The sequence below is a fragment of the Eptatretus burgeri genome, chromosome 2, assembly GCF_056783735.1.
Source record: "Eptatretus burgeri isolate ZD-2024b chromosome 2, Ebu_testis_v1, whole genome shotgun sequence".
Classification (NCBI taxonomy): Eukaryota; Metazoa; Chordata; class Myxini; order Myxiniformes; family Myxinidae; genus Eptatretus; species Eptatretus burgeri.
Genome location: NC_140962.1, coordinates 19955203 through 19972642, shown reverse-complemented (window position 1 = coordinate 19972642; position 17440 = coordinate 19955203). Strand labels below are relative to the sequence as shown.

At 43.0% G+C, this 17440-nt stretch overlaps 1 protein-coding gene across 1 annotated transcript in view; it reads left to right on the top strand.

The window, feature by feature from the left end:
- Positions 1-17440, top strand: part of ECPAS (Ecm29 proteasome adaptor and scaffold) — a 236448-nt gene that overhangs the window by 97058 nt on the left and 121950 nt on the right. Inside the window, exons 18-24 of the mRNA XM_085864640.1 lie at positions 3102-3294; positions 3740-3831; positions 3980-4111; positions 4225-4372; positions 10872-11044; positions 11212-11313; positions 14851-14974. Of these exons, the coding sequence (XP_085720766.1) occupies positions 3102-3294; positions 3740-3831; positions 3980-4111; positions 4225-4372; positions 10872-11044; positions 11212-11313; positions 14851-14974 (964 nt within the window). The remainder of the gene's footprint in view (positions 1-3101; positions 3295-3739; positions 3832-3979; positions 4112-4224; positions 4373-10871; positions 11045-11211; positions 11314-14850; positions 14975-17440) is intronic.

Below are 17440 nucleotides of genomic sequence, written 5' to 3'. Positions count from 1 at the left end.
TACAGGGATCCGCTTGAGCCTGGATGAGGCTGGCACTGATCCTGCTGCTCTTGGTGCCGTGACTGCAGTGCTGTGGAAGCGATTTAACTCGTTCAATGAAAACGATTTCAATTGCCGAGCACCAGCGTCCAAAAACAATTGTCGAGTGACAGCCATTTATTAAAAGTGAAGTTGCAGCCTATGAATAGAAAACATCACCTAATCGTCGATGATACGCTGCCACGCGATGCATACGTTAGACTATCGTTGGGCATAGGTTGCGGACGCCTAAAACACGCGAATCAATCGTTGGTATAACTTATCTATAAGTTATCGAAGCATTCTGTGTTTATTACTCGTACATTATGCATTTGTCCAAGTCGTTTTGAATACTTTAAAAACTGAAACAAAAAAATAGTTCATCGTGGGAATGAGAAAAAAAAATTAGCCGAAAAGAACATCGAACAATGGTGCAAAGTAGTCTCCTATTCGTGGACGCAACGAGGATCCATCATCACCCACACCCTCCCCATCACGCTCACCTAGTACTACTACTACTACCAATACTACTACTACTACTGACACGCTCACCTAATACTACTACAACTGATACTACTGACATTGACATCTACTCAACATGGAGTCTGGAACACTGACGGGTTCCTCTTGTGAAGCCCATTTGTATATACCAATTCCCCAAAACGCTGCCAAATCACGATTATACGGTAGATGTAAGTTAGAAACACGTTCACTAAGTTCTGTGGTCGTCCGGAAGACGTCAATCGAATTCGTCTACATACGACAATGTGCGTTTGAGATACGTTACACAAAGGTTCAAAGCACGCTACTCATAGGTTCAAAGCACGTTACTCGTAGGTTAAAAATTAAGTTTCGGGTATGCTAAAGATTACATCGACGTGTTTCGACTTATGAGTAACTTACAAGTAACGTGTGTCCGACGTGTGACAACAATTGCGGAGCGTGCCGAGAACTTATGCCAGCGTATGCGGAACTTGTGAGCTATACGTCGAGTACGTCGTAAAATTTTCAGCATGCTTGAAATTTCATGACGTACTAGACATACCACGGAATATGACAGCGTACTTCCTCATTTTTCAGCGTGCTCCTAACGTGTACACAACTTACCCATACCGTATTCGACGTGTGCCAGTGTTTTAGACACATTTTTCATAGGTCGGCATACGCTGGCTAAATCGTCAAGGTGTGACTGTGATGTTGACACTTCCAATTTTCAGGCGGTTATGATTTAAATCGGCGTGCGGCAGGTTTTTAACAGAGAACGCCACGAGTCCGTCGGCGATACGTGCAGCGCGCTATGCCTAAGTTAAACTATCGATGGGTATAGGTTGTGAACGCCGACAACAGGCTAAGCATTCGTTGGTATAAGTTATCTATAAGACAACGAAACATTCTGTGCCCATTACTAATATGTTATGCATACGACCAACACGTTAATACGACCAAAACTTAAAAAAAACCCTCAAAACTTCAGCGTACGCCAAAGTTTTACATACATTTTTATACGTTGCCATTGCTGGCTAAAACGTCAAGGTGTGACAGCGCCTTAAGTTCTGGTTAGGCAGCTTATTTGACTAATTTGGCGAGCTGTTCCAATATTAGCAGAGATTTACCAAATCCGAAACACCGAAACAGTTTCCACCCATCTTCTTCTTCTTGCGTATGGCAGCTTAGCTGCCAGGGTAGCTATCATTTCTTCGAAGCGCGACTGTGTCGCTGATGCAGTGCCCCTCTACCAGTACACACTGGTACTCATTTTGCCGACCTCGGAAGGATGACAGGCTGAGTCAACCCCCTGGTGTATTAATTCAGCGGCCAATGGGGCCTGAACTCAGGACCCGAGGATCCCAAGCCGCCACCCTAACCGCTAAGCCAACACCAGGCTTTTCCACCCATGAAAGGTGGTAATCCGGCGATGCGTATTCTTAAGAAATAACAGTTTTATTGCAAAGAATCACAAGCCGACATGAACGGAGAATCCCGAGATGACAGACAGATAGATGGCCATGGATGAATCGAGAGAAATAAATACACTTAATACAAGAATTATAATTCTAGGGGACCACGAGCACAGCCTCTTCACTCACAAAGGGGGGCGAGGCAAGGTCTCTGAGGATAAGGGGATGGAAGCAGATTCCAATATGGGAATATTTTCAGGGAAAACAGCATGGACAGCACTAAAGGCCGACAGCCACAGTACCAAGTAGAGAGAAGCAGAGAGAGAGTGAATAACACCTGCAGTCTCTTTTATTCCCTCTCCTGTGGCTACACGCTGTGCCTTTTCAATGTTATTTGCTCATGGTCTGGCATCGGCCAGTGTGGTGGCATGTCGCCGCCTTTGTGGTGACGCCTCATGGATGCGGCGTTGGTAGCAGCACCACCCGCATCAATGACACCACACTGTGCAGCGCACCAATGACAGTGCGCCCTCGGGGGTCCTTGTGATGGCTGATGCCTTACCAGATGCCTTGTACACTAAGCGGGGGCGTTGGGGTGGGGGGAATTATCGGGTCAAACATGAACTACCGTAATCTAAATCCACCCCTCTCCTTTCCTTGCCTGTTTCACAGAGATGACACGTACGAATTTCACTTTCTTGTTTAATGTCTACGTCGACAATATTGCCTTTCACAGCATACATGATAACAGCACAACTTCACTTGAATGGGTCCCTGGTTACAGCAAATGCTCTAACCTACACTAACACACAGACCTTGCTAACTTTTATATGCTACCTAATTCATACCCCCTCCAATGTAACTACTTATGTTATTAGTTACTTATGGAAGGGGGTTGGGGAGATCATTACACCTGGCTGTGTAGGAAATGCATATGCTGTATGTGGATGACCTAACAGTTGAAGTCCCACAGTGATAGCATTGAGACCACCCCCCCGCCACTCCATCTTTCCTCTCCCCAGGAATGTAGGCTCGGCAGTGGTTAAATCCAGATCATAAATACTGTGGCCTTTCATCAGATATGAACCCATAACTTCTAAGATAACAGTTCACTGCCTTCACAACGAGGCTACCCATACTTCTTGTCTTATCACACGGTGGTGTTCATGTGTTGGTCCTTCACAGATGGTGTTATTCTTGCGGATGTGCCTGGCACACAGTGCTGGCATTCCCCCTACATCGCAGAGCTTTGCAGAAATGCGTCAAACAGCTCCAGAGTTGGGGAAATACCTTCACTCACTGCTTCGCTCTCCACGGGAGGCAGAAGCTATGAATATTTATATTTCTCTCCTTCAACAACTTATTCAGGCCATTGGGGGTGAGAGAAGCTTTCTTTTCTTTGCAACCTTCACTACCTCTGCCACCGAAGGTGGATCGAGATAATGTATTCACCCCTGTTTGTCTATTTGTCTGTAAGCAGGATATCTCAAAAAGTTATGGACGGATTCGAACTAACTTGGTGGACAGGTTGTGTGTGTGACGAGGACGAATTGATTAGACTTTTCGTAAAGATCCGGATCCGGATCTGGACACGAGAGTTTATTTAATTTTTTAACTGATTCTTCACCATTCTGAGATGGGGCCCAACTACGGTAATACAGCATAACATTTCAAAAAGTTGTGGAAGGGTTATGACAAAATGTGAACTGTTCAGCCTGGCCGGATGTATGCCCTCTACCGATTGCCGTTGTCGTTTCTTCATGAGATTATTTTGGACAATGATTCATTGAAATTCCCCTCCTGTGCTCACTTATTCTCACCAGGTGCACCGGTCCTGTACTGTCTTTTGGAGGTTGTAGCTGTCTGCCCGAAGGAGCTCACTCAACAGTTTGTGGATAAACTTCCCTGGATAAAGGTAAGTACATTTGACCAGTGCATATGCCATGGTAACTTTTCAATTCCATACTGCATCGATGATCGTAAAAAAAAAGATAACCTAACATTACTCACGTGGGCAAAATAATAATAATAATAATAATAATAATTATTATTATTATGTTCAGGGCTTGATGCACTCCAGCCGAGATGAGATGCGAGAATTGGCAGCCCAATTGTTTGCTGTGGTCACAACCTGCCCAGTCCATCCCGATGCACCTGCACTCTTGAAAAATCTTCTGAAGGACTCTCAAGATCAGGCAAGATAAAGAAAATATCTTTGCGATCAACAACAACAAATTCAACATCGTATGTGACTTTGGGACCTCCATCCAAAGTTTGCGTAACATGTGAGTGTTCTCTGTCGTTGCAGAGCCTGGAAGTCCAGCATGGGTCTGTTCTTGCTCTGGGATACACACTTTCTCGGCTGCTGGGCCCGAGAAACGAGTCAGGAATGGATACTGACAAAACTGTGGCACCTATTAATGAAGAGACCATCCAAAGCATTGTCACAATGATTTGTAAGAATGAAGGGACGGGGCTGGAATCATTGTGGATTAGGGAAGCAGGGCATATGAGTGTTGGAATTGCTTAAGGTCAATATTGCTTACCCTATAGTAGATTTCATATGTGCACTGGTGCGATCCCATCTATCTACGCCACCCCCCCTCCCTGTCCCCCAAACCGCTCTGAACTTTGTCTCTTTGCTGTTTTTAAAAATCCAGCCAGATATATAAATTACAGGGAGGACCTCGGTTCTGGTAAGGCAGCTTCTTTGACTATTTTGGCAACCTGTTCCACAATGAATAGCTAATTTATCATAATCACAAAAATGCTTAAAATTTACGCAAATACAAAAAGGACAAGTCTGGAGACGGCGATGGTTCACGAGCAATGTACACGGTTCGCCTTTTTTATTTTTTGACCTTCGAGGGGACGCCACGGGCAAACTGGCGGGAATCGGGAAAAACGTAAAGGATGAAAGTTGTAGTACTCGAAGAGCACGACTTGCATACCAACTTTCATTCGAAACAGTTGAAAACCCCAGGAGCTCGATGCCCAATTTATTGATTTTTTTTGACATTTTCTAAGTTCGTGACCTTGTGACCTTGACCTTGGGACGAAAATGAAAAATCGAGCTCCATGGGGCTATGCAGGTGCCGTTGGGCTAACCAAATACCGAAACCCCTGCCAGATTCGACAAACCCTCTCGGAGAAGATGTAACTTGAAACCGGCTACCACCTAAAAACACATGTTTTTTGGGCGTGGCTCCACCCATAATGGGCGCAGCACGCCCATTCTCAGGAAAACACAACTAGATCATGATATTAACCTTGCACCCTAATTTTATCAGGATCGGATGAAAACCCATGGAGCTATGCTCGGGACAGACAGACAGACAGACAGACACATCCATAACGAATATAGTGGTCACTTCCTGACTCGTGAACCAATATTCATACGACCAGAGCAAGTGTAAATAACTACAATACATGAAGTTATTAGTTTTCTCTAAAGACTCGGCATGGAGACATGTCTGCAGCTCATTAGCCTGCCCCCTGGTGTGTGTGTGTGTGTGTGTGTGTGTGTGTGTGTGTGTGTGTGTGTGTGTGTGTGTGTGTGTGTGTGTGTGTGTGTGTGTGTGTGTGTGTGTGTGTGTGTGTGTGTGTGTGTGTGTGTGTGTGTGTGCGCGCGCGAGTGTTCATAACGTCTCTGTGTATAATGTTTGTCGTGACGTTTTTACCATTTGAGCTTTTGTCATCAAATTTTTAACAAATCTTTGTCATGAGGAAATGGAGAGGATAATTAATAATTTGGTCAGAATGTCAAAAGGAAAAGACGCAGGAAGTTGGAGTCGGCCTTATCAGCCCATCCGCTGCTGCGCTGCGCTTGACGGCCGGATTTTAAAATTGCTCTTAGGTTTATTTATTTATTTATTTATTACCTTCGACAGAGGAGAGGGTACTGCATTTTGGGTCTGTTTATTTATTTGTCTGTCTGGTTTTGATTGTCCGCACAGAATCTGCTAACTTCGGCCACAAATGTCACCGAGTGGTAGCCAGTGGTATACAGTTTTTTTTTTTTTTTCAACCGAGTACCTCTATAAAGTATGTACAATTGGAATGCGAGTACATCTATAAAATACGTACCACACCACACACAACAAGTCTTGGCGAAGGTCTGCAATCTTCGATTGCTCATTCCAGTTTGCCATTGAGCTACAGTTTATTTGTCCAGGTCGTAACTCTTTTACCATTTGAGCTTTTGTCATCAAATTTTCAACAAAGCTTTATTACGAGAATTTGGAGAAAACTAATGAATAATGTGTAAGTTTTTTTTTTTTTAAGCTGTTGTTTTCGTCAAGTTTAGTTTGAGTACAAAGTGGATGTTTACGGGTTTTGCATTTTGGGATGCTTTCTAGTTTCAACTGTAAAATGGCACCAACAATGACGGCAATTTCCTGATAAGGGAAGACTCAGGTCTGAGCTTTCAATCACAGAGTCTCAATCTGGGACTGAGCGTACAACATAGGATGTGTTAAGCAACTTTTGGGAGGAGGAGGAGGTGGAGGTGGCGTGAGAGGAGGATTGAGGTAAGGAGTGTGGATGTGTCACGTGGCTGTGCCGATGATGAGACCCACGCCATTTTCTTCATTTCCTCACAATGGTGTTGCAGTGGGCCTGGTTGATTGTACGTCAGGCCGGGTTGAGTGTGGAATGGCTGCTTTAATTCAAGGAGACGATTATGGGCATGGGGTGGTGTACGTACGTTGTTATCATAGTTTGTCGAATCTGCAGGCACAATAGCAGCGGCTCATGAACGCAGACACTGGTCCAGCGAAGTTGTTTGCCAGAACAGTGTTTGTACACATCGCTTGCCATGCATCCCCTTTTATAGGGTGGCCCATGAAATGGCGACATTTATAATTGCAATTGAAATATCTCGAATGTGCAAAACGCTTCGGAACAGGTGATATCGGTAATATTGTCTGGAGATTGATTGGTCATTACCATGTTCCATCTGACATACAGCACGAACAATCTCTGTGTTCCAACCTGCAAAGAAAGCCATCATCAATTCATCGGCTGCCCTTTATGAGCCAAATAGATGTTTCGAAGCCGATAAAAACATAACTGTCTTTTGTAGCATTGTTTAGGAGTGATGCATAAGTAAACATGATGAGGAACAATGATGAAATCATTTTTAACGCCACGTTTGTGGACAATTAAATAATATCAATATTTTCACTCAACATGATTAAAAATAATAAAATCGATTTCCTTTCGGCATACTTCCAAAATATAAGCCTGTTTATACCACTGCGGTATATTTGTACACCGCAGAGAGGCAATAACTCTTCTTGTGTTGAAGTATCAGTGTGCATATCAAAATGCCGAAACTAGAACGGCACTCGGTGGAGCACATACCTCCGACCAGGCTGAATACTTTGTTTTGTATCCCACTGATAGGCCAGATCTGCATCCGGACTATTCATCCTTGTCACACACCAAAATCTTAAACAGCTTGTTCTTGTCACCGACCCAACTCATCCACCAAGTTTTGTCGTAACGTTTTGAAGTGTCGTGCTATACCGTATATCGTTTTTGGCCCCATCTCTCAATGGTGAAGAATCACTTTAAAAGTTGTCGGATGCGGATCCACATACGGACCTTCATCAAAACTGAATCAATTGATCCTTGTCACATGTTGAACCTATCCACCAAATTTCGTCCAAATTCGTCCATAACTTTTGGAGATATTCTGCTCACAAACAGACAGACAGACTGGTGAAAACTTAACCTCCATCCACCTTTGGTGATGGAGGTAATTATTATCTCAAAGAATGCAACCAGGAAAATGTTACCTTGCCGGTGGAGTTCACGTGCATTCACAAATAAAAATGTTGGCGGAAGGGGTGGAAAAAGTTCAGCATTAATGAGTATGCAACATGAAGATGGCCTCAAACATTCCTGGAACTTAAAAAAAAACAAACAAGAAAAAAAAAAAAAGACAAAATGTCACAGCCTCCATTGTTTCAGTAATTTTGTAGTATTGAGTTAAATACAAGCCCATATTTATTTACAACTAAAATGGCCGCCAGTCTACCAGTCAGCCATCTTTGATGTGATCGCAAAATAAAGTGAGGGACACGTGCATGGTATCGTGTACTGTGCTTTTGCCAAGTTTGAACAAAATCGGACCACGCATGTCTGAGAGATTGTTGGGGACACATTTAAGTAACAAAATGGCCGCCAGTCGGCCATCTTGGATCTGATCTTGAAAAAAAAAATGACGTGCGTATGTAGGGGATCATTCATTACACTGGGGAACAAAGTTTTTGTTGCATTGATTCGAGCACTTGATCTCACCTAATTTGAGTGTGCTGAATTCAAATCTGAAGTTAGTTTCTCTCTGTAAGCTCTAGATTTTTTTGCAATTCAACATTTTCAACATTTATTTGGTAAGTTAAAATTTGAATTAAAAGCAAATTTAAATTAACATATATTTCAACATAAAGACTATACGTGATTCAGAACAATTGATAAGGATGGAATGCAAAGTTCAAATAGGTCCTATTCAGGCAAGAATTTGCGCTTGGAGCTCTTGCGTTTGTGGACTTCCACAGGGCAATCTGGTTTGATGCTCCAGCAGTAGTCTGCCATCATATTTTTGTCCCATCGCCCTTGGTAGCGCTCTTCCATCGTCATGAGGTCCTGATGGAAGCGCTCTCCCTGTTCCTCACTTACAGCCCCAAGGTTCTCAGGAAATTGATCAAGGTGACTGTTCAGGAAATGGAGCTTGACACTCATGTTGCACCCAAGATCGCGAAAAGCCAACAGCATTCTCGTAACCAGAAAGTCATAGTTATCTGCCTTTTTGTTACCAAGAAAGTTTTGTATAACTGCGACGAAAGACAGCCACGCTGTATTCTCCTTGTCATTCATCTTCCTTACAAATTCCTCATCACGTACAAGAGCACGAATTTGAGGTCCATCGAACACACCTGCTTTGATCTTCTCGAAAGACAAAGCAGGAAAAGCAGAAACTATATGTTGAAAAGATTCACCATCGGTACTCAATGCCTTCACGAACTGTTTCATCAAGCCGAGCTTGATATGGAGTGGGGGAAAAATGATCTTCTCTCGGCTGACGATTGGGTCATTCACAATGTTTGGCATGCCTGCTTCCAGAGTTTCACGGATGGGCCACTCCTTCTGGATCCAGTGTTTCTCTCGAGCTCGGCTGTCCCACATGCAGAGATGGCATGGAAACTTTGTGAAGCCTTTCTGTTGACCAAGAAGAACGTTGACCATTTTCAGGTCCACACAAATGATCCAGTTGTGCTCGTGATATTTGAATAAGTCAATGACCATTTTTATGTCATTATGTTCTTCTCGCAAATGCACTGAGTGACCAACTGGAACCGCTCCATAAACATTGCCATTGTGCAAGAGAATACACTTGAGGCTGCGCTTAGAGGTATCCAGAAATAATCGCCATTCTGTTGATTATACGAAGTAACACCTAATTGCCTGAGAAGACCTGGGATATCGTGGCAGTAAACAAACTGCTCGTCTTCTGAGAAAAAGGCGACAATGATCTGGTCCCGCTTTTGGAAATATGAAACATTTGCGGAGTGGTCAAGGAGATTTTGTTCTTGCAGCCTGGAGGTTAATACCTCAGCTGCTTTCTTGGAGAGCCCCAAATCACACACTAAGTCATTCAATTCCGGTTGGTTAAACTGCTGAGGGGCTGATGACTGTTTGGTATCAGATGAGGAGGCTTCGGATTCTGAAACCATTTCTTGAAGCCCGTCATCACGACCCTCGTGCTCTTGTATCATGCATCGTGCATCACGACCCACGACCCTGAAACAGCCGAATCCACTAATTGGAAAGGGTGTCCACATACTTTTGGCCATGTAGTGTACTTGCACTCCCGAGTGCCGATCTAATTATAGGATTTTATCCAAAAATGCTTTGGGAGTGTGCCATTATTGGACTATGGTCGGTTAAAGTTGGTGTACTCATGTGATATACTTTGACAACACAACATGAAACATGTGGGCAGTACCCCTGGGCGCTCACCTGGTCGTGGCAAGATAAGATAACCAGGCAACCACTGGTAGGCATGGATGACCCACAAAATATGTAACGGAGAAGAAAGTAAATACCCATGGATCTTTTTTTAATGCCGTGAACAAACCTTGGTACATCACGGATGATAAAGGTTGTGCTTAAGTTTCATTTAAATTGTGTTTGTGGTTTCAGAGAAGTAAGCAAATACATATCTTGGGGGGGGGGGGCGTGCAACACCCACGTAGAATCCCTTCGACCCCAATTTTTTTTTTAATACCATGAACAAACTTTAGTCCATCGTGGCTAATGAAGGTGGTGGTCAAGTTTCATCAGAATTGTGCGTGGTTTCTGAGAAGAAAGCAAATACCTATTTTTGGGGGGGCAATCCCCCTGTATACCTCCTTTGACCTCAATTTTTTTTAATGTCATGAGAAATCTTTGGTTCATCACGGGTGATGGAGGTTGTGGTGAAGTTTCATCAGAATTGTGTCTGTAGTTTCGGAGAAGAAAGCAAATACCTCTTTTGGGGGGCAACCTCCTGGTACACGCACGTAGACCATGATTTTTTTTTTTTTAAATGTTGTGAACACTCTTTGGTACATGACGGGTGATGAGGGTTGCAGTCAAGTTTTATCGGAATTATGTGTGTAGTTTCAGAGAAGAATTAGAAAGTATTTACGGACGGACTGACGGACGGACGACGCGCCATCCCATAAACTCCCCGGAACTATGTTCCAGGTGAGCTAAAAATGTGATTTTTCATGTAACAACTCCACAAGATTGATTGCATTAACTCCACAAGATTTATCATAATGCTAATATCAAATAATTTTTTTTTCTTGGTGCTGAGTGTGTTGTTTGTTGCAGAACCTTCCGCCACATTTGTCCGGCTGAGAGGATGGGGGATGAAGATAAAGTGTTCCTTTCTCTTGACCGCAGGCAATATGCTGAGCAGCTCCACCATGTTGCTGAGCATGGCGGGATGCATTGCTCTCGGGGAGCTTGCACGCTCAGCTCCTCTTCCCCTTCCAGATAGCGGAGAAAGTGTCTCCAAGGCCGAAGTGGTTCAGCAGTTGCTTGCAAAGTTGCATTCTGGCAAAGAACAGAACAAGGTCTTATTCGATTCCACCTCAAAGTTGAATGTCATGCTGAACATAATATATGTAGAATAGTGCTGTCAGCCCTGACTGTTTCCTTTTCTGTTCTCCTCACAACCCCCTCTCCACTCTCTCCCCCTCTTTCCCAAACCACATGTATGGATGCACACTCATGAATGCAGGTCAAAGAGAAGGTTGTGCAAACACTTGGACTAATGCCTGTTGGAGACCCAAATTTTCCTAATTGCCAAAGTTTGCTGAAGGGACTCATGGACTCTGTCGAGGTTTGGAACTTAGTATATCAAGCACCGTTTTAATTACCATTATGTCTCTTATTGGTGAAAGGAAGGGTTTGGCAGATGTGGACCCTAATACGATGTTCCATCCAGCAGGATACTTCCATTGTGTCCCATTATTACAGCATGTTCTCGGTGCTTTTCCATTTGCAATATTTCGTCATTTTTTTTTTCATGAATTAGTCACATTATAACTCACTGCTGTCATTTTGTAATGTTTACATCGAAGGCACAAAGCAGCATTCAATTTTATGCCAACGGATAGTTATTTGAATGTGGTCCAGTTATCAAACTGTGCCGCTCATTGTTGTATTAGGACAGGGATTAGAATTTTGGCCAGGGTTCCCGCACAAGTAGCCTGCTGTTTTTGGATAGGCACCGTGGAGGCTTTAACATTAATTTGCAAAAGCTATCAGAATGCACAGGAAGCTTAACATCCTCTCCGGAGGATGGCATAATCACTGATGTAAACCCTGCCTGCGTAAAACCATGACTACTGTTAGCACACCGTCCGACGATCAAACTCAGAGTAGACAGATAAAAGGTGAGTGCGTTTTCTTTGAACTATCCTTGTAGCCAACAATAGCATTTTCAAAAATTACGGGCAAGATCAAGGCTCATGGAAGAGCAAGGTGAGAGAGTGTAAATTGACAACGAACTGGCAGTCAGGCAGTGGGACCACAATTGGACATGCCAAACAAAGCAATGAACAATTAAGAAAGAGAGGACGGAATGAAACTGCAAACTTGCAAGTAAGGTGGTTGGATTAGGTGGGTTTAATGGGGGTAGAACATATCGTGAGTAGGGATGGGCAGACACCATGAAATGGAAGTACACTGTTTGCATGTTAAGTCCTGGAGAGAGAAATGCAATGGAGCCATCGTCGTGCATTGATAGTTTTCCCACGATCAATAAATTCCTCATGAATTGTACCGTTGAGGTCCAATATGCTATTGACATAAGCTTTCCAGCTGATGGCTGAAGCTTGAATATGTTTGGTAATTGTGAACAAGAAAGTCTCCACTCCATGCTGGCTCGCTTTGACTCTGGCCTGAAATGATGGACCCAGGATTCATCACACGTCACACAGGATTCAGTGTACTGGGGTTGAGAGGATGGATGTCATATTGAGGTTGCTCCCTTGCAATAGCTTGAGAGATATGGGCCTTAACAAGAAAGTGATCAAAAGAGCCAATGGGGGCAGAAGAGTAACAAGAAAGTTTCGATGGGGAAGATGTACCAGTAGGAGAAATCTGAGTTGGGAAATTTACAGATTGGGTCAAAGTCAAACCCACGGAGTCTCTGAATGACTTTGCTGCAATGCCATTGCTGGTTGTTGGCGAGCCAACACCGAGCCAGCTGGCATAGCGACTGTTGAAATTGCCGCGGATGAGAGACAGAGAATTGGAATGGATAGTTGCAAGGTGATCCATTTTATAGGAAATAGAGGGTCCTCATTGTTGGGTGGACGGTAAATCATACAGACAAACATTAGCTGGTTGCAAAGAGGTAAACATAGCCAGAGGTATTCCAGTGCTTGGAGGGGTTGCTGAGGACAATGGACAATGGACAATGAACAACGGAGGTCTTGACACCATTATTCTAAACATTCACACTTTTAAGCGATGATTGAACTCCAAAGTTCACTGTTCAACACGGTTAATGTTGGGTTACCATATTTTAACTTTCGAGAAAAGAGGACACTCCAGAGAGGGACGTTCCAAAGAAGAGGACACTCCAGAGAGGGCATTCCAAAAAGAGGACTTTCCGGAGAGGGACGTTCCAAAAATAGAGGATACTCCAGAGAGGGGCGTTCCAAAAATAGACACTCCAGAGAGGGACGTTCCAAAAATAGACACTCCAGAGAGGGATGTTCCAAAAAAGAGGACACTCCAGAGAGGGATGTTCCAAAAAAGAGGACACTCCAGAGAGGGACATTCCAAAGAAGAGGACACTCCAGAGAGGGCATTCCAAAAAGAAGACTTTCTGGAGAGAGCGTTCCAAAAATAGAGGCCACTCCAGAGAGGGGCGTTCCAAAAATAGACACTCCAGAGAGGGATGTTCCAGAGAGGGGCATTCCAAAGAAGAGGACACTCCAGAGAGGGCATTCCAAAAAGAAGACTTTCCGGAGAGGGGCGTTCCAAAGAAGAGGATGCTCCAGAGAGGGACGTTCCAAAAAAGAGGACACTCCAGAGAGGGACGTTCCAAAAAAAGAGGACACTCCAGAGAGGACATTCCAAAAAGAGGACTTTCCGGAGAGGAACACTTTTCAAGAGTTTCCTTTATGTATTGATCAATCATATCGGCAGTCTGATTAGCAGTGTTACGGACCTTGATTAATTTTTTACTGCAAAAGCTGTTCTTCCAGTCAAAATACTGACTTATTACTGGAAATATTTTGCTTGTCCGAGTCCACATGACATTGTTAATCAATAGCACCTTTATTGGCACAGAGATGTACGTACCAGCTCTACATACCAAGCACTCGGCTTCCCATGCTTCTCGACCACTTTGAAAACACGGGATTTTTGTCCTCAGTTCTGCAGTGAATTCACACTTTTGTTTTGACGTTGTAAACAGCTCTCGAAGAAAATCGAACAAGTGTGTATGGTACAGACTCAGAAAAGACACTGAATCACGGACTGAGCATGCCAATGGACTCTCTCTCTCATTGTGAGGTTTGCCAGGAAGAGGATGTGTAAGTGTCAATGTTTGAACACGTCCATTACACCATGACTGAGTAGTACAGACTTGTACCAAACTATCCTGGTCCAAACATTACATCACCGCATTTTATTACCTTGATAAAATGTATTAAAAAATGGTTTCACTGTTTAAATGAGGTAAAAAAAAAACAAAGTATCCCAAACCTTAAAATTTAACTGAAAATGAAAAAAAAAGGCAAAATCCTGCACATTTTAAGATATTTTTAAAACCCGGCCGGACGGAGATTTAAGGGCCAAAAAAGGAGGACATATCGGGGGGCGGGGGGGGAAGCAGACAAATGGTCACCCTAGTTAATATAATCATGCATCTGTGAGAGTCATGTGTTGCGTGTGAAAATGCTCAAAATCGCACACCATTTCACAGCCATTTTTTGAACTCGCTGTACCATTCGAACACAGTTATGTGAAGGACATGCATCACCATGTTGTGCTGGCATTCTCCTGTGAATTTCAGCTGGTTTGATGTTCTCCTTCACAAGGGAATTATTGCTACACCTCTGTTTCACAGCACGCATGATTATGTTGACATGATGTTTTTTTTGTATTTTTTGTATTTCTTTTTTAAACACAGAATGTTTTGACCAGCATTGACGTCACCACCTGTATAACCTGCTCAAGGCTAACAATATTATTGTAAAATAGTGCAGCATTGAGCCCTTGGTTTTACTTATCTGCAATCAAGAGTCCACAGCAACCTTGAACAGCTGCTATGTATCACGTGTTTTGTGTATGTTGATTTAAAAAAAAAAAATTTCGAGTGTTCATGAGGTTGATTTTTGTTCGCTTGTAATATGTCCAGCCAAGGCAGGTTGAGCTCCAGTTCTGCATAGCTGAAGCATTGTGCTGTGCCTCCATGGGAATAAAGTCAAGCGCTGCTCATGACATCTGGATGGTGAATGAGAAAGAATATGTGGTTCCCAGTGGTATGTTACAAACATTATTTTTAATTGTGTACAACGAGTCTTGTAATTCCACTTCGTGTCCGAACTTCCTCACGAGTCTCGATCCTTCTTCTTCTTGTTCTTGTTCTTGTTCTTCTTGTTCTTCTTGTTCTTCTTGTTCTTCTTGTTCTTGTTCTTGTTCTTCTTGTTCTTCTTGTTCTTCTTGTTCTTCTTGTTCTTCTTGTTCTTCTTCTTGTTCTTCTTCTTGTTCTTCTTCTTGTTCTTCTTCTTCTTCTTCTTGTCCTTCTTCTTCTTGTTCTTGTTCTTCTTCTTCTTGTTCTTGTTCTTCTTCTTGTTCTTCTTCTTGTTCTTCTTCTTGTTCTTCTTCTTGTTCTTCTTCTTGTTCTTCTTCTTGTTCTTCTTCTTGTTCTTCTTCTTGTTCTTCTTCTTGTTCTTCTTCTTGTTCTTCTTCTTGTTCTTCTTCTTGTTCTTCTTCTTGTTCTTCTTCTTGTTCTTCTTCTTCTTGTTCTTCTTCTTCTTGTTCTTCTTCTTCTTGTTCTTGTTCTTCTTCTTGTTCTTCTTCTTCTTGTTCTTCTTGTTCTTGATCTTCTTGTTCTTGTTCTTCTTCTTGTTCTTGTTCTTCTTCTTGTTCTTGTTCTTCTTCTTGTTCTTGTTCTTCTTCTTGTTCTTCTTCTTCTTCTTGTTCTTGTTCTTCTTCTTGTTCTTCTTCTTCTTCTTGTTCTTCTTCTTCTTCTTGTTCTTGTTCTTCTTCTTGTTCTTGTTCTTCTTCTTCTTCTTGTTCTTCTTCTTGTTCTTGTTCTTCTTTTTGTTCTTGTTTTTGTTCTTCTTCTTGTGTCTGTTTTTGTGCTTCTTCGTGTTCTTGTTTTTCTTCTTGTTCTTGTGCTTGTTCTTCTTCTTGTTCTTGTTCTTGTTCTTCTTCTTGTTCTTGTTCTTCTTCTTGTTCTTGTTCTTGTTCTTCTTCTTGTTCTTGTTGTTCTTCTTCTTCTTGTTCTTGTTCTTCTTCTTCTTCTTGTTCTTCTTGTTCTTCTTGTTCTTCTTCTTCTTGTTCTTCTTCTTCTTCTTCTTGTTCTTCTTCTTCTTCTTGTTGTTCTTCTTCTTCTTGTTGTTGTTCTTCTTCTTGTTCTTGTTCTTCTTCTTGTTCTTCTTCTTCTTGTTCTTCTTCTTCTTCTTGTTCTTCTTCTTCTTCTTGTTCTTCTTCTTCTTCTTCTTCTTCTTCTTCTTCTTCTTCTTCTTCTTCTTCTTCTTCTTCTTCTTCTTCTTCTTCTTCTTCTTCTTCTTCTTCTTCTTCTTCTTCTTCTTCTTCTTCTTCTTCTTCTTCTTCTTTTCCCGAATCTCACCTGTTTTTCAAAAATACATCAAAAAATAATAATCTTCCTTGTGTCCTTTCGATCTCTACACCTCCTGTAACCACGTGTCCCTCTCGACTCTTCCTGGTACTTTTCATCAACCCAGCAGCTTCATACTGCGTCTACCGTTCCAAATTCACAACACACTTCCACGATTTTACTTCAACCTTCCCTTTTCCGAATGTTACGCAATCCCCACACTCTTTCAACAACCCTCCTTACCTTCCCCCTCCCTTCCCACCCCCTGCACCCAAAGCCTCCTCCCCTCCCTCTTCATTAACAGTGTGGACCTGAAATATCCGGGGCCTTCACTCAAACCTTACAGATCTTTCCATACAGGTTGCCACTGACAAACCAGACATAATCTGCCTAACAGAAACTTTCCTCCCCCAAGATGTGTCTGACTCCCAAGTATCTCTCCCTGGTTACTCTCTCCTCTGGTGTGACAGACCTGAGCCTCGTCCTGGTGGAGGTGTTGCTCTCTTCATCAACGACTCTATTCCTCACTCTCCATGCACTGCCCTCACTCCCCCACACGTCCAGGAATACCTCTGGCTACGGCTTCTCCTCCACTCCCACCTCATGTTTATATGTGTACTGTACCGTCCACCGAACAGTGATGACTCCATCTACACCTCACTATCTGAAAACATGGACCAACTTCTATCTTCTCATCCAAACTCTCTCTTCCTCATGTGTGGCAAATTCAATTGTCATCATGCCAGTTGGCGAGGTGTGGGTACCTCTCTCACCTGTCATGGCACCTCAGCAAAAGCTTTCTGCGACTCATTGAGTCAACTTCCCTCATTGGGTCATTGGGTCAACAACTGACTCAATCTGTCAACTTCCCGAACCGGATCTCAACCAATGGTACTCCATCTCTTCTGGATCTGATTTTGACGAATTTCCCTGACAATATCTGCTGCTCTTCCTCCACTCCAATCGGTTATTCTGACCACGTCCTTGTCAATGTGGACATCTCTTTGGCTATTATCAGAGAACCACCTCACCGCCATCGAGTCTGGCATTTCACTCAAGCCGACTGGCAGGGTGTCCAAGCAGCCATCAAACTTATAGACTCGTCTCCTGTTGCTACTTTCTCCAACATCAACTCATCCTGGGAATTATTTCAAAGAAACTT